The sequence below is a fragment of the Aquarana catesbeiana genome, linkage group LG03, assembly GCF_042186555.1.
Source record: "Aquarana catesbeiana isolate 2022-GZ linkage group LG03, ASM4218655v1, whole genome shotgun sequence".
NCBI lineage: Eukaryota > Metazoa > Chordata > Amphibia > Anura > Ranidae > Aquarana > Aquarana catesbeiana.
The window spans coordinates 621166829-621186712 of record NC_133326.1 but is presented as its reverse complement, the minus strand read 5'-3'; the positions used below and the strand labels follow the sequence as shown (position 1 = coordinate 621186712).

The 19884-nt window shown below is 40.6% G+C and overlaps 1 protein-coding gene across 5 annotated transcripts in view; it reads right to left on the bottom strand.

Moving 5' to 3' along the window:
- Nucleotides 1-19884, bottom strand: part of FGFR1 (fibroblast growth factor receptor 1) — a 131846-nt gene that overhangs the window by 45640 nt on the left and 66322 nt on the right. For all 5 annotated transcript variants that reach the window (XM_073622333.1, XM_073622331.1, XM_073622335.1 and 2 more), the window contains 3 exons: nucleotides 8865-8951; nucleotides 4667-4833; nucleotides 1712-1835 (listed from right to left, as the gene is read on the bottom strand). In XM_073622333.1, the coding sequence (XP_073478434.1) occupies nucleotides 1712-1835; nucleotides 4667-4833; nucleotides 8865-8951 (378 nt within the window). The remainder of the gene's footprint in view (nucleotides 1-1711; nucleotides 1836-4666; nucleotides 4834-8864; nucleotides 8952-19884) is intronic.

The window sequence follows — 19884 nt, the reverse complement described above, 5'->3', positions numbered from 1 at the left end:
ACTGCTGTCTGGAAGAATCCTCTGCATCATAGATACTTCCAGATGTGTTGAAAGCCTGGATCCCCACGGAGTGCCTTGGTTCATTCTGCCAGCCCCTATGACACTACTGTGCTCTGTAGCGATATAGGGGCTGATTGACAGAACCACAGAGCATAGGGGGTCAAGCACCCAACACTTCCAGAGGCAGTAGGGTAGGTTTAATTTTAAAGCAGAATGTAGCCCTAAAGCCTCATTACACACTGGACGTTCTAAAAACGCCAGTAGAGTTAGCTGTAGAATGAGTTTTGCAGTGTTTTTTGCAGTTGCGTTTTTCAGCTTTTGCTAGCTTATTTTTTTATTTTTAGCAAAACTATACTCTCACAAAAGCTTATGGCTCAAAAACCATTAGCCGCGTTTTTTAGAACGTTTTTACAGCTGAAAAACTCCTTTCCGAACCCACTAGCTCTGGGGGGTTTTTTTCCAGCCAGAAAACACTGATAACAGCCTATTGGGTTGATTTATTAAAGGCAAATCCACTTTGCACTACAAATGCACTGCAAGTGCACTTGGAAGTGCAATCCCTTTAGATCTGAGGGGAAGATCTGAAATGGGGGGGAAGCTCTGCTGATTTTATCATCCAATCATGTACAAGCAAAAATGCAGTTTTTTTATTTTCCTTGCATGTCCCCCTCAGATCTACAGCGACTGCACTTGCAGTGCACTTGTAGTGCAAAGTGGATTTGCCTTAAGTAAATAAACCCCTATGTGTGCATGGACACATAGGATATGCTGGAGAGTTTATTGGCTGCAGAAAAAAACGCCTGGAAGCCAAAAACAGCAACTGTAAAAGTGTGTGCAACCCTTCTTGCCAGCAGGAAGGATTTTTATCGCAGGAGATACATACCAAATCTCTTCTGCAATAAAAGCTTCTTACCTTCTCCTTGCAAGATACTTTAGCATGTACACTAAGCCGCACATGCATAGCTCAGTGTACATTCACTGCAAAATTCAAAGCCAGGACACAGGTGTTATGTTATCCTAGGCAATAAAGACAGAAGACCCCAAACCTGGAACTAGCTTGGGAGATGATGTCCGCACCAGCAAGGAACATTGCCAACAATGCATCGATGGAGGGGAGGTAGGTACTGGAGAACTTTGTTTAGTTCTGCTCTAACCAGGCACATTTGCTTCCTTGAAGGGCCAAGCATTAAGGATCTTACCGATTTAGGCAGTGTGCCAATCAGGAGTCCACCCATAGCTGAAATCACAAGTAATAGGCGACTGAATCTATAAAAACAGGTTTAGTTTCTTCTCTTTGTGATGATGAACTGAAACTGTATTTATAGATTTAGTCGCCTAGCACCAGCAATGGTCGAAAACCTGGCCAGCAGTGCTCTTTCATGCACTGGCTTGCACCATATAAACATGGTCTATGAAGCAAAACCTGTGTCAGCTACCAGCCTAGGTTGTACTGATATTAGCTCACATCAGGAACATTAATGAAGGAGCTAAACGTTTTGTTTGCTGGTAGATTAATTGCTCTTATGCTGTGGAAGTCCTCAGTAAGAGTACATTCATCATTGAGCCATAAAGTGTTTACCGTATAAACAAGGAGCAGATGTACAAGAACATTCCCGCAGGATCTGTGGTCTTGGAGGAATTATAGATCATAAATGCAAGCTTGAATTGACATACTTTTGAGGTCTCTTAATGAAAACATTTGTGCTCTTACCGACTACATCCAGCTGGTAAGTGTGGTTAATACTGCCATATTTGTTCTCTACAATACAGGTGTAATTCCCTTTGTCAGATGGAACAACTGAATCCATTATAAGACTCCATGTCTGAGAACGGACCTATAAGTGCAAAAATAAAATGATTACATTTTTATTTTATTTTACATAATGCTTTAGTAGCATGAAGTTAAAAAAAGAGAATCTCTGTAAAGCACTTTATGTAAACTGTCCATCTAAGGTTATTACACTAAAACAACCACCCTTCATGTGGACACCCCTCCTCCATGGCATGTCCTAGTAATTTGTCAAGGAAGAAAAACAGCTAAGGTCATAGCCGGTCATATTTATTGTTATAACAATGGTCAAAGTATGTGTGAGCTTTCAAACACCCAAGACAGAAGACATGTCAATGGAGACATGCAAGAACAAACAGCCTCATGCCCAAATACTAAAGCTCTGCTGGAACTTACTATACAGAGGCAGCCTAGCTAGGAATAAGATAAAATCAGAAGATAGGTATACAAAGATAGATAGAACTCAAAAATAACAGGCCTCGCTCCCTTTTCTATATTTATTAATTACCCTCAACTTGTTAAACCATCTAACAAGCTCAGTAATATCAGCAGGGGGAGAGATTAATGAGCCTCAACGTCTAAAACTTCTGCTAAACTAAAGACGACAGCATGCTGGGAGAGAAAAAAAAAAGGATGGCCAAACTTCAAATCTGGACTGGCACGCAAGGTGATCTCATGTCCTGGCAGCTTCCCAGTTAAAGTGGAGCATCACTAATAGTAGTAAAACCAGGCAATCTTGATGAGAGGAAGAGAGAGAGGTTACTTTGCTGGTCTACCTTTTGGACTGGGGCTTATACTACTCTTCTGCTCTGTCAATGTACTAAAATATCAGTTCTTCTAACATTCTATCATAGAAGTATTGCTGTATCTGTTGTAAAAGCATCTAAATAAGGATGCATACCCATGAGCAACTGTTCCCTCATGCATGCTGAGGTGCCCAAACCAAGCACTGTCCCGCAGGTTGGCTCTAAATTTACAAAGTGTTAACATGGTCTGAAAGTGCATCTCCAAGCAAAACAATTTATTTTAGATTGGGGAAAGGTTAGACAGTCTCAAGTTTGTATTATGGTCTGTGTCCCTATTGGAGAGTTACCCATCTATTTTTTCTAGTGACCATTGTTACAGAAAAGGAAATAGTCCCCCTTAGAACAAAAGGTAAGGGAAATCTTCCAATGGCGACACATGTTGCGGGGATAACTGTCAAAGAGGGGAATTTCCCTATCACCTTGGGAGATGTCTTTAAACTCCCTGTTGCATCTCTAGGTCAAGGTGGTTAGGGTAAATTTTCCCAAAGGTACATAGACCACAGAAAAAAAACTGGCAGGGGTTGTAATCCTTTCCTACTCAATCCAAAAATGGAAAAAAAGGCTTTGGCTATACATACACCAACACTTTGCAAATGCAAGTAACTCAGTGTAAGTTTCCTCTGAATTAGTGAAGGTCCCTTTAGAGTTTTGTACCCTATGGACATTTAGTAATAAACTTAATAAATTCAAAGTATTTCTAAATAGTCAAGTGCTGCAACTTTTATCACAATCTTAAAAACTGGCAAATTTGTTTGCGAACTAGGGTATTCTGCACAAGCTTTGATTTGGCCTAACATATGCATATGGTTTAATTTCCAGAAAGGCATACAGTTCATCAATCACACTTGCCTGGATTCCTAAATTGTGTGATAGGAAGTTATCGGCTCCCAAGACTTCTGGCAGTATCATTTCTTTTTGCACTTAACAGGTAAAAAAAAAAAACACTATAAATAGTATACTAGGGTGTTTTGTTTGAATCCCAACCAGGACACTGGGTGCACAGAGTTTGCATTTTCTTCCTGTGCTTGTGTGGGCTCACTCCAGGTATTTCAGTTCCTCCTACACTCCAAAGACATGCTGGTAGGACAATTGGCTCCTGAATAAAATGGCCTTAGAGTGTGTGTGTGTGTGTGTGTGTGTGTGTGTGTGTGTGTGTGTGTGTGTGTGTGTGTGTGTGTGTGTGTGTGTGTGTGTGTGTGTGTGTGTGTAGTAGAAAGTTTAACTCCTTGAAGGCAGGGACTGATGTGAATTTACAATATGTAACGTGTTAGCTATAGACGTTCATTGCTAGGGTTTACATACATTTGAAGTATGTACTTGGGTACAGCTACTGTATTTGTTTACTACTTACACAGACTTTGCTTCCTAGTTTACAGAGCTACACAGTGGTTGTGCTCTACTGCGTCTTTGCGTCTTTGCTCAATGGAAGTATATAAATTGGCTGATGGATTTAAAACAATGTACTTCCTGTGTGGCCGATATCACTTCAGTTGTTTAAAACAGAAAGTAATTGCACTTTTACTTAGAGCTCCCTCTTTTTTTTTAACCAAAGCTAAAATCATGTATGGCCAAAACTGATAGAAATCCAGCCACCCTAGTGGCTAGTTTGAGTTGCATGGCCATATTTATCACAAGGCAATAATGGGCCTAAGGTAGCAGGGTCTTAGGGGACAAAAAAAACCCACATGTGCAACATGACATTTTTATTTCTCTTGTCCAATTACCGCTGGACCATGCTGGGTAAATCCAGACAGAGGTGAAGTGGAAATAGGGCAAGTGTAATGCTAAGAGGAGTAAAAAAAAAAAAAAAACTCCCTGTGGCCTCTCTTTTATTCTGCGGTTAACAGAAGATATGTAAAGAAAGTAAACAGCATCCACCTTCAGTTGTATATTCCAGTTTTCTTAATAATTACATAAGAAGGAATGATTCCATTTGTTGTATAGTTGGTTTAAGCTCCAAAAACCTGCCCTTGCTGAGCAACGGTATCTGTCAGCTTGCATTACAAATTACAATCTGAATTATGTAACCCATAATGCATCAGGTCATGTGTTTTTTAAAAACAATCTGTACCTTATAACCACCGATGCGATGATCTGGTTTGAACTCTTTGCTGTTCTTCAGCCAGCGTAGTGTGGGTGTAGGTGTCCCGCCTGCCGGACACCTGAACTTCACCGTTTTGGCTGCTGGTACAGCATGCAGTTTCTTCTCCATCTTTTCTGGGTTTGCCCAATATGGACCTGTTAGAAAAACAGAGGCAAAATATTAACTGCAATATAAAAATATGGCTCAATTTCCTATAAACACCAGAAAGTTAGATATATTTTTATGGCTTTGTTATGGCAATGGTTTGAAGAGGATATCTTGTCAACAAAACTATGATATCCACCCAAAATAAACATGATTTGAGTGGACTTAGCCTTGACTATGCTGTATATGGGTAGTTCTAGTGTACTGCATATGAAATGCCAGCCACTACGGTTCGCCAATTGATTGCCAAGCAAAAAAAAACAAACAACAATAAAATGAATTTCTTTCAATTCAATTTTTAGATTAGGCATTTTCTTTTCAGGGAAAGCTTTGACCTTCTGCTCACAAATCTTTCCTTGTACTGCAAGTGTTAATGGCAAGTTGGGGTCTTTACTCAATTAGGATGGCATGGGGCTGGAGGAATCCCACAGGAATTTAGGGTAGGTGTTGTTTAAATGTGAACTGTTAATGGGAGAAAAGGGAGATCATGTGGCTGCTTGACATTAAAACGGATGAATGTGGGGCCGTTGCACGATTCTGGGAATATAAACTTGTATAACACAGACAAGCTTTTACACAAAGGTCTGTTCTGACGTTTCTCCACAGAATGGTTTTAGGAAAATATCGCTACTCATCAGTCAGTTATTCTAACCTTTTGTTGTAGATTTAGCTACCCAGAAGCATGCGTGACTTTGGAAAAGTGGACCGGTCAAGAATTTTCTAGCTTGAAGCAATATTTTGAAGGATGCAGCCTTAAAATATTTTGTATCCCACATTGGCTGAAAGTCATGTCGGGTCGGGTCGGTTCCTGCCGAACAGACCATTTTCTGCCGATTTTCTTAAGAGAAGTAGCTTTGAGAGCTGGTTGTATGGCATGGATGCAATATGCCCCCAGCACACCGACATGCTTGTTTCAAAGTGCAAAGCTGTTTATTCTTGTATGATCACATATAAAAGCAAGACTGCTGTAATGCAGACACTACTAAAAACAATTAAGTTGTCTCACAAAGTGCAGACACTACTGCTTACCTTCACTCAGAGAATAGGTAAAATATATACATCTTTCATTGCGCTATAAAATTATACAATTTTTTTTCCCCCTGTAGTTTGTAACATCATGGATGTATTCATGCAGACTTGTAATGTTACTAATATAATCTAAAAAGTGCATCTTTATCTTCGAAAACTACAACAATAACAAAACATATATATATATATATATATATATATATATATATATATATATATATATATATATATATATATATATATATATATATATATATATATATATATATATATATATTTTTTTTTTTAATTCTGTGGGTCTCTTCTGATGTTTGCGCTAATAGAAAAATCAGCTGGCATGGGAACATAGTGATAATAGGAAAATCATCTCAATCATAACGATCAGACAATAACATAATAATAACAGACAACCAATACGCTATTGGTTTTCAAAAAGTGGTTGAGACTTTTGTGATGACCAAATCAGTGCAGGCTAGAAGGTTTTTTTTTTTTTTTTTTTTTTTTTGTTTTTTGTTTTTTTTTTAAAAAGGTGGGTGTCACAAAAGACTGCTTTCCTTTCTCTGGTTTATGATTAGAAATGTCAAGGATGTTTGCATTGTTCAATTCTAAATCTTTAAATACAGATTACTTCTGGGTGTCTTCCTGTGTCTGGATCTCAGGTTTTGTTTTGTTAAAGAAAAGGTCCTCAGTTAAACACAGCTTAATGCCAAAGGAAACTATTACCAATAGATAATTATATAATATTATCTACAGTCACGTGTAGCCACTGCTTCTTTTGAAATGCAGCATACCTTCTATTTAAACAGAAGAGACTGGAACATAAAGCTGTGCAGATTTTCAGTAAGGAAAGGTCATTCTAGGCCTTCACTGCCAACAGTTGGCCATATATGGGTTACCAACTTTCAAGCCTAGCAAGTGTCTGCTCAGATATTAAAAAAAAAAAAAATCAGATGGGAAGAAGACTGCACCAATACATGTGCGTGTCCCCGGTATGACTATCTTTCTTGGCTGCCACAAATATAGGGTCACCATCTGCATCCATTACCCATATCTGGCAATCGCTATGGATCGATTTCAGATCAGCCACCAGCAGCCAAGTGTCAGGTCCACCAATCTGCCATGTATAGATAACGTTGGAATCATGATGATTTCTGGGAAAGGGAGTCCGTGTAAGAACAAACCTATCATTTAGCTTACAGACACAAAGTTTTTAATTGCAAGTGTACCATGTAGGCATTATGCAAAATCCCTAAGCTGAGATAGAAAATGTACTTTTTTTTCTAATATTTTTAATGAAAGTAGGTAATAACAAACAGTGCATGAGAGACAATGACTAAGTAGTACAATGAATAGGTGTCTTCGTAGATGAACACAGTACAGATAGCTAAATTATCCATAGAATGTAATGGTAAATAATAACTAGATGATAACATTACATCATGAGTAGAAAAAATGTATACTATGGAATACTTCCATAAGCATCATCAATATTGTACCAAGACTGAGGTAACTGAGGCATTTATGGTCCTTGGAAAAGTTACCCTCTCAGATCCATGGCAGTGGTAGTAAATCCAAAAACAAAAAAAATGTAATAAATTGCAGCTTACCAATCCTTAAAGTGATTCTAAAGGCTGAAAGTTTACCTTTGTGCATCCTATGCATGAAGGTTAAAAAAAAAACCTTTAGTAGGCAGCCAAACCCACCCAGCCCCCCAATCCCCCCCCCCCCATAACACTTACCTGAGCTGGATCTCAATCCAGCTATGTGCACGAGAGCAGCTGCTCTCCCAGCTTTCTACCACCTCATTGGCTCAGACACAACAGCAGAAGCCATTGGTTTCCGCTGCTGTCAATCACAGGCAGTAAAGAGAGAGCAGGGGGCGGGGCAGAGGCCCATTTTGAGGGTCTTAAAGTGGAGTACCACCCAAAAGTGGAAACTCATTTGGCACCTTTTGGTGTGTGTGGGGGGGGGGTTCGGGAGGGGGAAGCAGGTACCTATTTCTATTTTTTGACAGGTACCCGTCCCCACTTGCCACCTCCTTCCCACCGCCAGGCTATTCAGAAAGCGCAGCGTGCTTTGCGCATGCACAGTAGGGAACCACTTGTGAAGCTGCAAGGCTTCACTGCCGGTTTCCCTTACAGGCAATTGCGGTGGCAGCACCCAAGAGCCTATGGAAACATCGGCTGGGGTGCCGACAACGCTGGATTCCAGGATAGGCAAGTGTCCTAATATTAAAAGTCAGCAGCTACAATATCTGTATATGGGCAGATTTACTATGGACAGTAGGCACCTCTAGGTGCTACCCAATTTCCTGTAAAGAACGTCACACTAGCCATGCTAGTACAAACCAGGTTCTTGCTTTTCACTCCTACCTTACTGTTAGTCCAGACCATGAATAAAGCCAAGTAAATCTATATAGCAGAGGTAGGGGAGTCAAATAATCACAGGAAGTTAGGAGTTAACTGGATTTCTGGAAGTTTATCAGGTATTTTTATGTACTTGCAGCATTTTTTTAAAGGGGAGGGGGGATCTGTACATCTTTGCAATACATACAAATTTCCCTTTTTTTTTTAACTTTAGCCCACACATACACTTCAACACCAGCAAGAATATAGTGGTAAAAAAAAAAAAAAAAAAAAAGAAACTTTTTTGCAACATCTTCGTGAAATGACATTAACACACAGAATGCAACAATAATATAAAAGTTTATACAGTAAATGTAGCTGACCCATGCAAAAAAATCCTTCAGTAAATTGAGAATAATTTTTGGTAGTAAAAATAAGTAACGACAACCAGCACATGTAACACTTTGGTGGCCAAATAGTAATAGTTGTACATCCGAATATTTATCCGCAATTGTCGGAGAAAGAGGATACATAAAGTATACTATAATTTAGGATGATTTGCGACTAAATGATGGATAGCTGGTCACTGTACGAAATCATGTAATAGGGCTTTCTGGCATACATGAATGAAATATATGTTTACTTACGATTAGGTTTAGAGTTCTCCGTTGCCTTCTCTTCTGAAGAAGAATTATCGTCGTCGTCGTCATCATCTTCGGCAGAAGGTAAGGCATCTACAGTAAGAAAAGGTAAAATATTCACTCATTTAGCTATATATATATATATATATATATATATATATATATATAAACCAAAAGTACAAACATGTCACGTCACTTTGATATTTATTACACAGGCTTAGAGAATCAAGCATGCATTCACTAACAGAATGGTGCAATAAAATACACCGACAGGTATGGCACATTATCATGAGAATATTTTTCACATTTTCCTCTCAACATATTTTAGCTATATTTGCAAACTATTTGTCAGCTGAAAACCAATAACAGTGGAAAGAAAAAAAAAAAATCTGTGTAAAAAAAGAACCTTGAAATGCGTTTACTGCAGCTATAATGATTTATTTTTTTATTGGCAATGGTCATCAATTTGTATCGGGATCAGATTTCAATTACATGCTTCCATAGGCCACTTATTTTGCGGCCCACTATGACCAAAGGTCTCTGGGCAGATAACTGTCTATTGTATTCTTCATGCAATAAAAGAATGTGAACTCTATGGCTACTTTCACACTGAGACGCCCGGCTGTTAGGGCTAAAGTGCTGCTTGCTTTAGCGCTGTTTTAGGCCGCTAGCGGGGCGCTTTTTTTTTTTTTAAAAAAAGGGTAAAAAGTCCCGTTTTGCGGCGCTTTCAAAGTGCTTTGGAAGTGCTGCCCTTTCATTGCAATGGGCAGGTCATTTTGGGAACGCCAAATACAGCACTCCCAACCCGCCCCAAAGATGCTGCTTGCAGGAATTTTTCGTAACATCCCGCAAGCGCACCGCCCCAGTGTGAAAAGACACTGGGGCAAATGGGAGGCGGTTTTCAAGTGCTTTTCAGAGGCTATTTCGAGCACTAAACCGCCTGAAAACCACATCAGTGTGAAAGTAGCCTATGGCCTTTTTCCCCTAGAAACATTAAACCAAGGTAAAATACAAAGTTGATTTCATTAGATTTAGTCAGGGGAGTGGAGTCTGTAGACAAATCTCTATATTGCCTGGTCTGGACTAGGCCGGGATGCCAGAGAAGACCACAGCAGGTATAGTTTAGGGACATCACAATATGGGGCGTACAATCCTCACATCATTGAAGCACACTGGAATCTGCTGTACCTGTGTGCAAGGGAATTTTTAGAGCCTTCCTAACTGATCATAAACTCACCTACCACACATAACCAAGGCATTTAGAGGCACTCAGTTTTGTGTCTAGTCAACTTCATTGTTCATCACAGACCAACTCTAGACAACTTTTTCTTTCCAGATATAGTATACAAGGGTTGGTACCTTTATCACAATGCTGTGCATCTCCTTTGAATGAGGTATCCCCTCACTTTCTGTTCTGCCTGCCACTAATACAGGAAACGAGGGAATATTTCCACAATGGGAACACAAGCATTAAATTATAATCTGACAGAGGTGCTAACCCTTCCCCACTCTACTTGCTTTCTAATTTGCCCATTGGAGTTGATTTTCTCTCATCTGTTCTGTCAGACACCTTCCAAATCTACAGGATGTAAAGAACAGGCTCTATAAAAAAATTTAAACAGAAAGCTGTGGGCGAACGTGCATGGTGGAACAAATGTTTCTATGGCCAGTTGTGTTCATGTGTTTGTTTTATGATGGTTGCACTTTGTACAAGACTAGAGAGGATGTTGGTGCTTAATAATAATGAATGGTGGTGGTATATTGCTCCCCTTTCCTTGTATTTGTAATCGTAAATCATTCTCCCATGCTATTTAGCTCTTCTACCTCAGGGGTGTCCAAACTTTTGTCCTTCTTGGGCCACATTGGAGGAAGAGGAATGGTCCTGGGCCAAACATAAAATACACGGACAATAAGGAGAGTAGAAAAAGTACGGCAACTTACAAATCACATGTACCTGAGTAATAAAAAAAAAAAAAAAAAAAAAAAAAAAACTTACTTTTATAATGAAACATATTACAAAAAAAAAAAATGGAGAGGGCAAAATAAAACTATTGTGGACACTTTTTGGCAAAGGAATGCATCAATATCTGGCTCGATGGATGTAGTAACAATTTTCAATGAATTATTAAGGCGCTCATCAGATATTTTGGTTCTAATTTTGCCTTTTGTGCTTTCTTGAAAATAGTTATTTACAAATATAGGTGCTGCTGCTAACATGAATAGGGTGTGACTCTGAAGAATGGTATAGTTTTCTTTGGAAAGATAACATTTATAAAAGTCCACTAAAGAGATACCGTCAAATTTTTCTTTGGCCACATGTATTCGCCAAGTTTAACCGCATTTTCACAAAAAAAAATTCCAAAAAAACCCCAACATTCTTAAGTTTACGATTTTGTGTTGGGCCCCCAAGTTGGACACCCCTGTTCTATCTCTTATAGCTACTAATTGATGCTACTGTCAGTAATGCATGGTGTGTGAGATATCTTTGTGGAAGCGGATTTGATAGAATTTTGATGTGTTGGTTGTAAAACTAAATAGAAAATAAGATTTTTTTCTACAGCTTACCTGTAAAATCTTTTACTTGGAGTACATCACAGGACACAGAGCTGGTTATTATAACAACTACTTGGGTTATACGCCACCTATAGGTGAATGGAGACTGGTTGGTCAAACAGGAAGTCCTCCCCTATATATAACCCCTCCTACACAGGAAGCATATCAGTTTTGTAACAAGCAATAAATTCCCAAAAAGAGGGGAGGGACCTCAGTGTCCTGTGATGTACTTCAAGAAAAGGATTTTACAGGTAAGCTGTAGAAAAAAAAAAATCCTTTACCGTACATCACAGGAAACAGAGCCGGTTATTATAATAACTACATGGGACGTCCCAAAGCAATATCCTTGAGGGGAGGGAGACACCATCATAGAAACTGCCACCAGAGAAGGAGCTACACTGCTATTTGTAATACGCTGAGGCCAAAAGGCAGTATCTTCTACGTTATTGACATAGACCTGTTAAAAATCCTGTAGATGTATAAACCAAAGACTATATAGTGGTCTTGTACACCTGGGCCACTGACTCGATGACAGATGGCCCAAGATACTCCCCCACACCTGGTGGCCATTTAAACCATAGGCATCGTTGATAAACTGGCAGATCCACTGCTAGATATTCGACCTGGATGCCGCATGCCCTTCCTGGGCTCTTCTGGCAGCACAAACCAGGATTCCCGACTTGTACCGACAACTCAAGTAGACCCTGAGTGCTTGAACTACCTCTAGAGTAGGTAGCGATCTTTCTCCTGCTGACTGTGGATTAGGGGAAAAATAAAAGGCAAGACATCGTCCTGATTCAAGTGAAAATGAGAAACCGCTTTAGGCAATAAAAATGGATGAGGACGCAACATCACCTTATGATGTAAGACCAAGAACGGCTCCTTGCATGAAAGCTGCCAATTCTTAAACTCCACTTCGTTAAGTGATAGCAACCAAAGAAGCCATCCTCGAGATAAAAGGACCAACAGAATCCCTCGATTGGTTCAAAAAGTGGCCTCTGCAAAGACAATCAAGATTAAATTTAAGACCCAAGGACACAAGAATGGCCTGTCAGGTGGGACTGTCCAGGTTACATGCTGTATAAGGTATGAAACGAGTGAGAAACAACGGCCCCTGGAAAAAAAAAAATGGATAGGGACAAACTCTGACCCTTAACTGTACTTAAAAGGACAACTCCTTTCCTTTACCGATTGGAGAAAGAAAAAGAAAATCTCTCACTCACATATTTCTGCGGGTACCACTTCCTAGGACTTCATTGCAGGCAAAAAAAATAGTTTTTTTTGTAAGTCCTGTAATTGAAGTTCCGCGAAGCTGGCTTCCAGGGGTTCAACAGTGCTGAGATACAGGACTCAAGACCATCAAGTCCCACTGGACTGGGAGTCTCCAAGGAGCAACCCCCGCAAGACTCGCTATGTCAGTGTACCAAGCCCTCTTGGGCTAATTCAGCCAACACGAATATCAGTGTTACCACCTCACGGATTCTTTGACAAAGATGTGGCAGAATCCAAAACAGGGAAAAAACGTCAAATAAGGGAGAACCAGACCTTAAAAAGTGTTACCAGTACCTAACAGTATCTACCCCAAATGGCAGTGGGACTCTTGTCCTGGGCACACCTGTCCCAAAACGGTTGTAGAACTTGGAATCTAGTAGATTTCCCTGCAGAGTTCCCCCTGCCACTATTCTAACCCTGGAATATATATTGGTGATAGAGACAGCACTTGTACTGACCCAGACAGAATGTGGTTCACCTCCCTAAGTCGACCTCTGGTGCCGCCCTTGTGGTTGATGTATAAGCCTGCAGAGACATTTGCGGATTGAACCTACAACTAGTTTGCCCCATAATCCAGAGCAAGGTGTACTGGCCAAAAATTCCAAGCTATTGATGGAGAGTATTCTCTCCTGTGGATACCAAACCCACTGAACTGCAGCCAGCCTCAAATCAACTTAGAGAGAGACTGGCATCAGTGGTTATTATTTTCCAAATTCCTGAAAAGGAAGAATATCAACCACCAATGTTTGCTCTGCAACACCTCAGAAACAGAGCCTTTCCACTGCAAATACAGAAATCCTTGATGAGCCTGGAAACAAACCACCACATGAATATGTGCGTTTACAGATGATTATGGACCCTGAAATCTACCTCTTGCAGAGGGGTCATCACTGAACAGATCTAGCCTATCTGAAAACAGAAGGATGTTCAGCGGCTTGAGATCTTTAGACCTCATGTTCCCATTTGGTTTTGGAACTGCTACCATTCAATTGTCTCACAATAATGAGTCCATAACTTCTGCTCCAAGAGCAAATGCAAGGCAAAAGACTGACTCCTCTGTAGCAGACCCAAGAGTCAGTCCCAAGAGGTGCACTTAATCTACCAGGTTTCTGCTGGCTAAAGATGGAACAAACCCGCTTCAGAGACTGCCCTAAGATCTTCTGGCCTGAGATACTCCCAAGACACAGCCGCCTCAGATGCCTCCCTCACCCAGTTGGGGAAAGCTTACAGCATCTGGTATTCCCGGGCAGTCTCCCATCTGTATACTAACCAGGCTTGACCCTGCTTAGGTTTCGATTAACAGAGTTTAGGCATGATCAAGGTGATGCGGCCGCAGACTGACGAAAAATTAATGCGACAGGAAACACTGCAATGACAAACACCACAGTGGCTCAGATGCACCCAACGCCACTGTCCATTGGGAGATGTGGACACCGAAAGATCCCTGAACCTGAGAGAGGTGCCCCTGCCTCCCCCGGCTGCCTCTCTTTTCTGGAACCATTTAACTGGTATAACAGGTAAATAAACGCAGCAACTATATTAGCCAACCTAATATACAGTTCTCCAAGGATGCAGGTCTAAAACAATGTTGGTTTACCTCTATGCAACCCCTTGGGGTCTGCAAGTACCCAGGTATGCAAGTGCCTATGTATGCAAACATGCAGGTATACAAGTACTCTTGCAATCATGTATGCAATACAAGGCCAATAAGCACACACACATGTACCCCCAGGCAAACAAGCACTTATGCATGTAGTCCCAGGAAAACAAGTACATAAGCTTAATGTAAATAAACATACGTATGCAGTACAAATAAAAACATGCCAGCATGTGTTTAAGTAATATGCATCTATGGAAGCATGTGCTTATGCAACTATGCATTTAGGCAAAATATGAAGGCTTGCGTCCCTGTAAACACGCATTAATTCAATACGTGCCCATGGAAACATGCATTTACGCAAATAGCAAGCATGCGTTTATGAAATCTGTGTATGCAACATTACGCAACACGTATCTATGCAGACATGTATAAACTTGCATCTTTATGCAACCATGCATCTTCATGCGATCATGTATAACCATGTATATTTAAGCAAACATATATAAACGTGCATCTTTATGCAACCATGAATCTCCATGTATATTTATGCAAACATGAATATACATGCATTTTTGTGCAAGCATGCATCTATGCAAACATGTATAACGATGTATATTTATGTGAATATGTAAAAACATGCATCTTTAGCAACCGTGCTTTCCAGCAACCGCGCGTTTTAGCTAGTTTTCAAGTATGCACCTGCTTAACTGCAGTTGGCCCCCTTACTAGTCCTACAGGATTTAGCCAAGCACTTATGCATCCAATGCAGCTTCTATGCTGTTTCAGAACAGCAAAAAAAAAAAAAAAAAAAAAAAAAAAAAAAAAAAAAGCTTCTGCAGACCAAAAATCACACTATGCTGGAGATACAACTCCTTAAAATGCACCCATGCTCATGTTTTTCCAAACGTGTATATTTAAACATGCATGCAAGCATGTATAACTATGCTGCACCTGCCTATTGAGCAGCCAACAACACTTTAAAGTGAACTGCTAACCATCCAGGGGTGTATGGACTTAGTTGTACAGTCCCCCGGATAAGCAGTAAATATGCAGCATATAATCATGACTTGTCCGTCACACAGTTCTCCCATAGTAAGTACTCACATTTTGTTAGTAACCATGGGCTGCTGCTATGTCTCCAGAGGCCCTGCTGAACCTGTTGCCACATGGCATCATGGCTGCCCTTCTACTTCCTGCCTTTAAAAAAATGGGCCATACTGAGCGAGCCTGCTCCATCTAGTGGCTGGAGGAGAAATCGCAGCCGACATGACTAGTACATAGCATGATTAAACAGCACACTTCTCCCAGTGGCCACTGGGAGAACAGACAGTCAGATCTCTCTTTTTTAATTTTTTTTTCCAAACAAAAGAGAAACTGCAAAAATGCAAGACTTACCATTCCTGCTGCAGGACTCTGAACATAACAGAAGTCCAATCTTCACCCATCGTGGCGAACTTTGTAATAAAAGACCTTCAGAGACTGGGTCTCCCTAAATCTGGGGTCCACTCCCCTGGACCTGTATAGCACCCTGCAGGAAAGCACCTTTGTCAGAACAAACACTACACAGGGCTGTATTACAGGCAAACCTTGGGGAATCTTCTCGCCTTCCAATGAGGCTCAGGTACTATCCATCTTTGGCTGACAGTTTTTTTTCGAATGGATTAGATTGAAGTCCACGATTCTTAATAGAACCGTCCGGAACCTTCAAGTATGCTCCAAGAGAACATGCATCACATCAGTGACCACCACCTTACAGACACTGGCGAAAAAAACCTGATGTGCTTCCTGTGTATGAGGGATTATATAGGGGAGGACATCCTGTCTGATTGAACTACCAGTGTCCATTCACCTATAGGTGGCGTATAACCCAAGTAGCTTTTATTATAATAAACGGGCTCTGTGTCCTGTGATGTACGATAAAGAAATAAAAACTATGCATGTGCAGTTGATATGAGTGCCTGACTACTCCATCTGCAACATCAAAGCAATCCTATCAAGGTTTCCTCAGCTATTTAAGCAATTATATTATAGAATCCGTACTAAGTACTGATACAAGAAGTTAAAACTTCTATTAAAAACAAAATAAATAAATACAGAAAAAAAAAAAAAAAAAAACCCAAAAAGAAAAAAGGAGGACCTTCTTAGTAAAAAAATAAACAAACCACACAACTTGATTAAATGTGCAATTTATGCTGCTATTTTTAGAACTTGTGACAATACCAAGTCCTCTACTACTGATGCATTGGCCACCGGGGGCACTGTCTACTTTAATTCTACCGCATAATGAATTTCTATGTACAGCATTAGAGGCTACTGCATAATCACTGTAAAAAAAAAAAAAAAAAAAAAAAAAAAAAAGAAACACCACACAATTTTCATAGATAGTACACTATAGCATTTCAGAATACAGCAGTGTCCACTTAAAACACTACTAGTTTGCAGTGCTTAGGCAGAAGACCTAAAGTGTATTTCTACTTTCGCAGCCCATAATATAATATAAAAAAAAAAATATATATATATATATATATTCATCTTTTTTTTTTTTAAATGCTCCTTTTCTGAAAGCTCAAGGATTGAATAGTCCTACTTAGTCTGCTCCCTCATACCCTCTGCCTACTCCCCGTCCGCCCTTGTTATTTTCTTTTCCATCCGTTCTAATTCAGGCTCACTCAACTAAATAATTTTAGTTGATTTGCCATGAATGAAGAACAACAGGTTTTATATTAACATTTTTTTAGGCCTCATGCACACAAGACGTTTCGTAAACTCTCCTATAAGACCCCTTTCATACTGCTCTGTAGCAAAAATGTGTTAAAAACTGGTGATTTTGCTGTGTTCCAGATGCATTTCATGTGCGTTTCTGGTGCATTTTTGGGCCGCCTGCACCTGTGAAAAATGGACACCTGAATCAAAAAACGCACAACACAATGCGTTTTTACGGCAAATATGGTACCGGCATTCAATATTTTTCAATATTTTAGAAACCTGACCCTCCAAGTCTGTCCCTTATCTCCACATTGCCATATTTTCAAAGCGGTAGGAGCTGCCCATAGAGTCCTATGTATAATCCTGCTTCAAAGAAGTAACTAAGGGTGAGAAATACTATTTTAAAATGATTTGGGGTATTATGTGTGAACAGGAATGCAATCATAGTGGGCGTTTCCCAAATTTGACTGCAAAGGTGGAAACACACTTTTAAAAAAGCGCAATGGAAAAGATCATGACCTTGCTGCTGATACCACAATACATTGCATACATTTTTAATAGCAATATAAAAGTATTGCATGAAACAGGTCAGCCATGTAAAGCAAGGCTAATGACGAGCTAACTGAGAGGAGGTCTATAGTGTGAAGGTGCCCATTGACACCTCACTGCAGTGGCTATGAAATTTTCTTTATGATGGATTAGTGTACAAACATGCAAACTCGCACTGGTAGGACGTGTAGGTTTGTTCCTATGGAGGAGGGTGCAATCCTTGGACATTCCCCAGGCTAGCCTACCTCAGGGGTAAAACAATGGTGATCAGCAGGAAAAACCCATCCCAACCACTTGTCCCTGAGAAGGCTTGGGCAGAAAATATTTACAAGGTTTGGGCAGCTTTTACAGACATATAAAACATAAATCTTGTGTTTCAGACATATTGGAACATGTTTGTGTGTGGTAGCCACTTATTAACCTGTGTCCCACCCAGGGGCGGATCCAGAGCCTAGTCTCGGGAGGGGCACTGGCAGAAAATACACTAACTGACCACCATACTACACTAACTGACCACTATACTACACTAACTGACTTTCTCCCCCCCCCCCCCGGGCCAGTAACAGGACTGTCACGAGGGAGTCTCACTCACCTTCGTGTCTGCCTGGCCTGCATCAGTCCGGAGGAGGAGAAGACAGCGGCGGCTCACAATGCTTCTCTCCCTTGCGCTGTAGCTGCAATGTTTAGTGTCTGGCGCAGCGCTCTGTGATTGGGCGTATGGGGGTCATGTGCGGAGGCGGGACTTCAGGAGCAATCACAGACAGGCCAGCTCTAGCCTCACGTGACCCCCATACGCCCAATCACATACACCTCTTGTCTAGTATCTAGCAATCAGTCCCCTTTTAAAGGGACCCTATCAAAATAAAAAGCAGGTAAAGGCATTTTAAATGCCAACTTGCAGCATTATTCCTTTCCATAAACTACAGTATTTTTATTGACCTGCAATATGCCTCTGAACTTGCTAACAAAATGTAATCACTGCAGAAGAGTCAATGCACATGACCGGACTGAAGCGGCCTAAAAATAGGCAAGTACACACATCCTTTATATCAGGTTAGGCAGCACAGGCAACAGGAAAGGGGAGGGGACATTTTTAAGACTAGTTTGTGTTAGGTTTGAATTCTACTAGTAACAGGGTCTCTTTATTGTAATCTAAACTGTAATGAGCTAGATATTGGGAAAGTCTGGTATGCCAGTGATATTAGTGTGGACAAACAGGTCATCTCTCTTACTTGCATCTGCTCATACACTATATTACCAAAGATATTGGGACGCCTGCCTTTACACGCCCATGAACTTTAATGGCTTCTTAGTCCGTAGGGTTCAATATTGAGTTGGCCCACCCTTTGCAGCTATAACAGCTTCAACTCTTCCGGGAAGGCTGTCCACAAGGTTTAAGAGTGTGTCTATGGGAATATTTGGACCATTCTTCCAACAAGACTGCACACCAGTGCACAAAGAAAGGTCCATAAAGACATGGATGAGCGAGTTTGGGGTGGAGGAACTTGACTGGCCTGCACCCACCTTACGGACCTTGCTTTGTGCACTGGTCCAAATCATTTGGTGGAGGGGCGATTATGGTGTGGGGTTTCAGGGGTTTGGCTTGGCTCCTTTGTTCCAGTGGTGGGAACTCTTAAGGAGTCAGCATACCAAGGCATTTGACAATTTCATGCTCCCAACTTTGTGGGAACAGTTTGGGGATGGCCCCTTCCTGTTTCAACATGACTGCGCACCAGTGCACAAACAAGGTCCATAAAGACATGAATAAGTGAGTTTGGGGTGAAGGAACCCGACTGGCCTGCACAGAGTCCTGACCTCAACCCGGAAGAACACCTTTGGGATGAATTAGAGCAGAGACTACGAGCCAGGCCTTTTCGTCCAACATCAGTGCCTGACCTCACAAATGCACTTCTGGAAGAATGGTCAAACATTCCCATAGACACACTCCTAAATCTTGTGGACAGCCTTCCCAGAAGAGTTGAAGCTGTTACAGCCGCAAAAGGTGAGCCAACTCAATATTGAACCCTACGGACTAAGACTGGAATGCCATTAAAGTTCATGTGCATGTAAAGGCAGGCTTCCCAATTCTTTTGACAATATAGTGTCTATAACTGGCTATATTGACATGATAAAAATGCTCTATTGTTTTTATTGTGAATGGCCTTTGCCTTCTTGCTTTTCCATGGTATGATTATTGTACTTTTTTATACAGGATTTATATATTGATTTCTTAATTTTATTATGATGGAATGTGATTAAAAAGTCTACTTCATGAAGGCATAGAAAAGCTCAATTGGTATTATAAAAGAGCCTTCATGATCTGGTCACATGTTGGATGTGCAAATA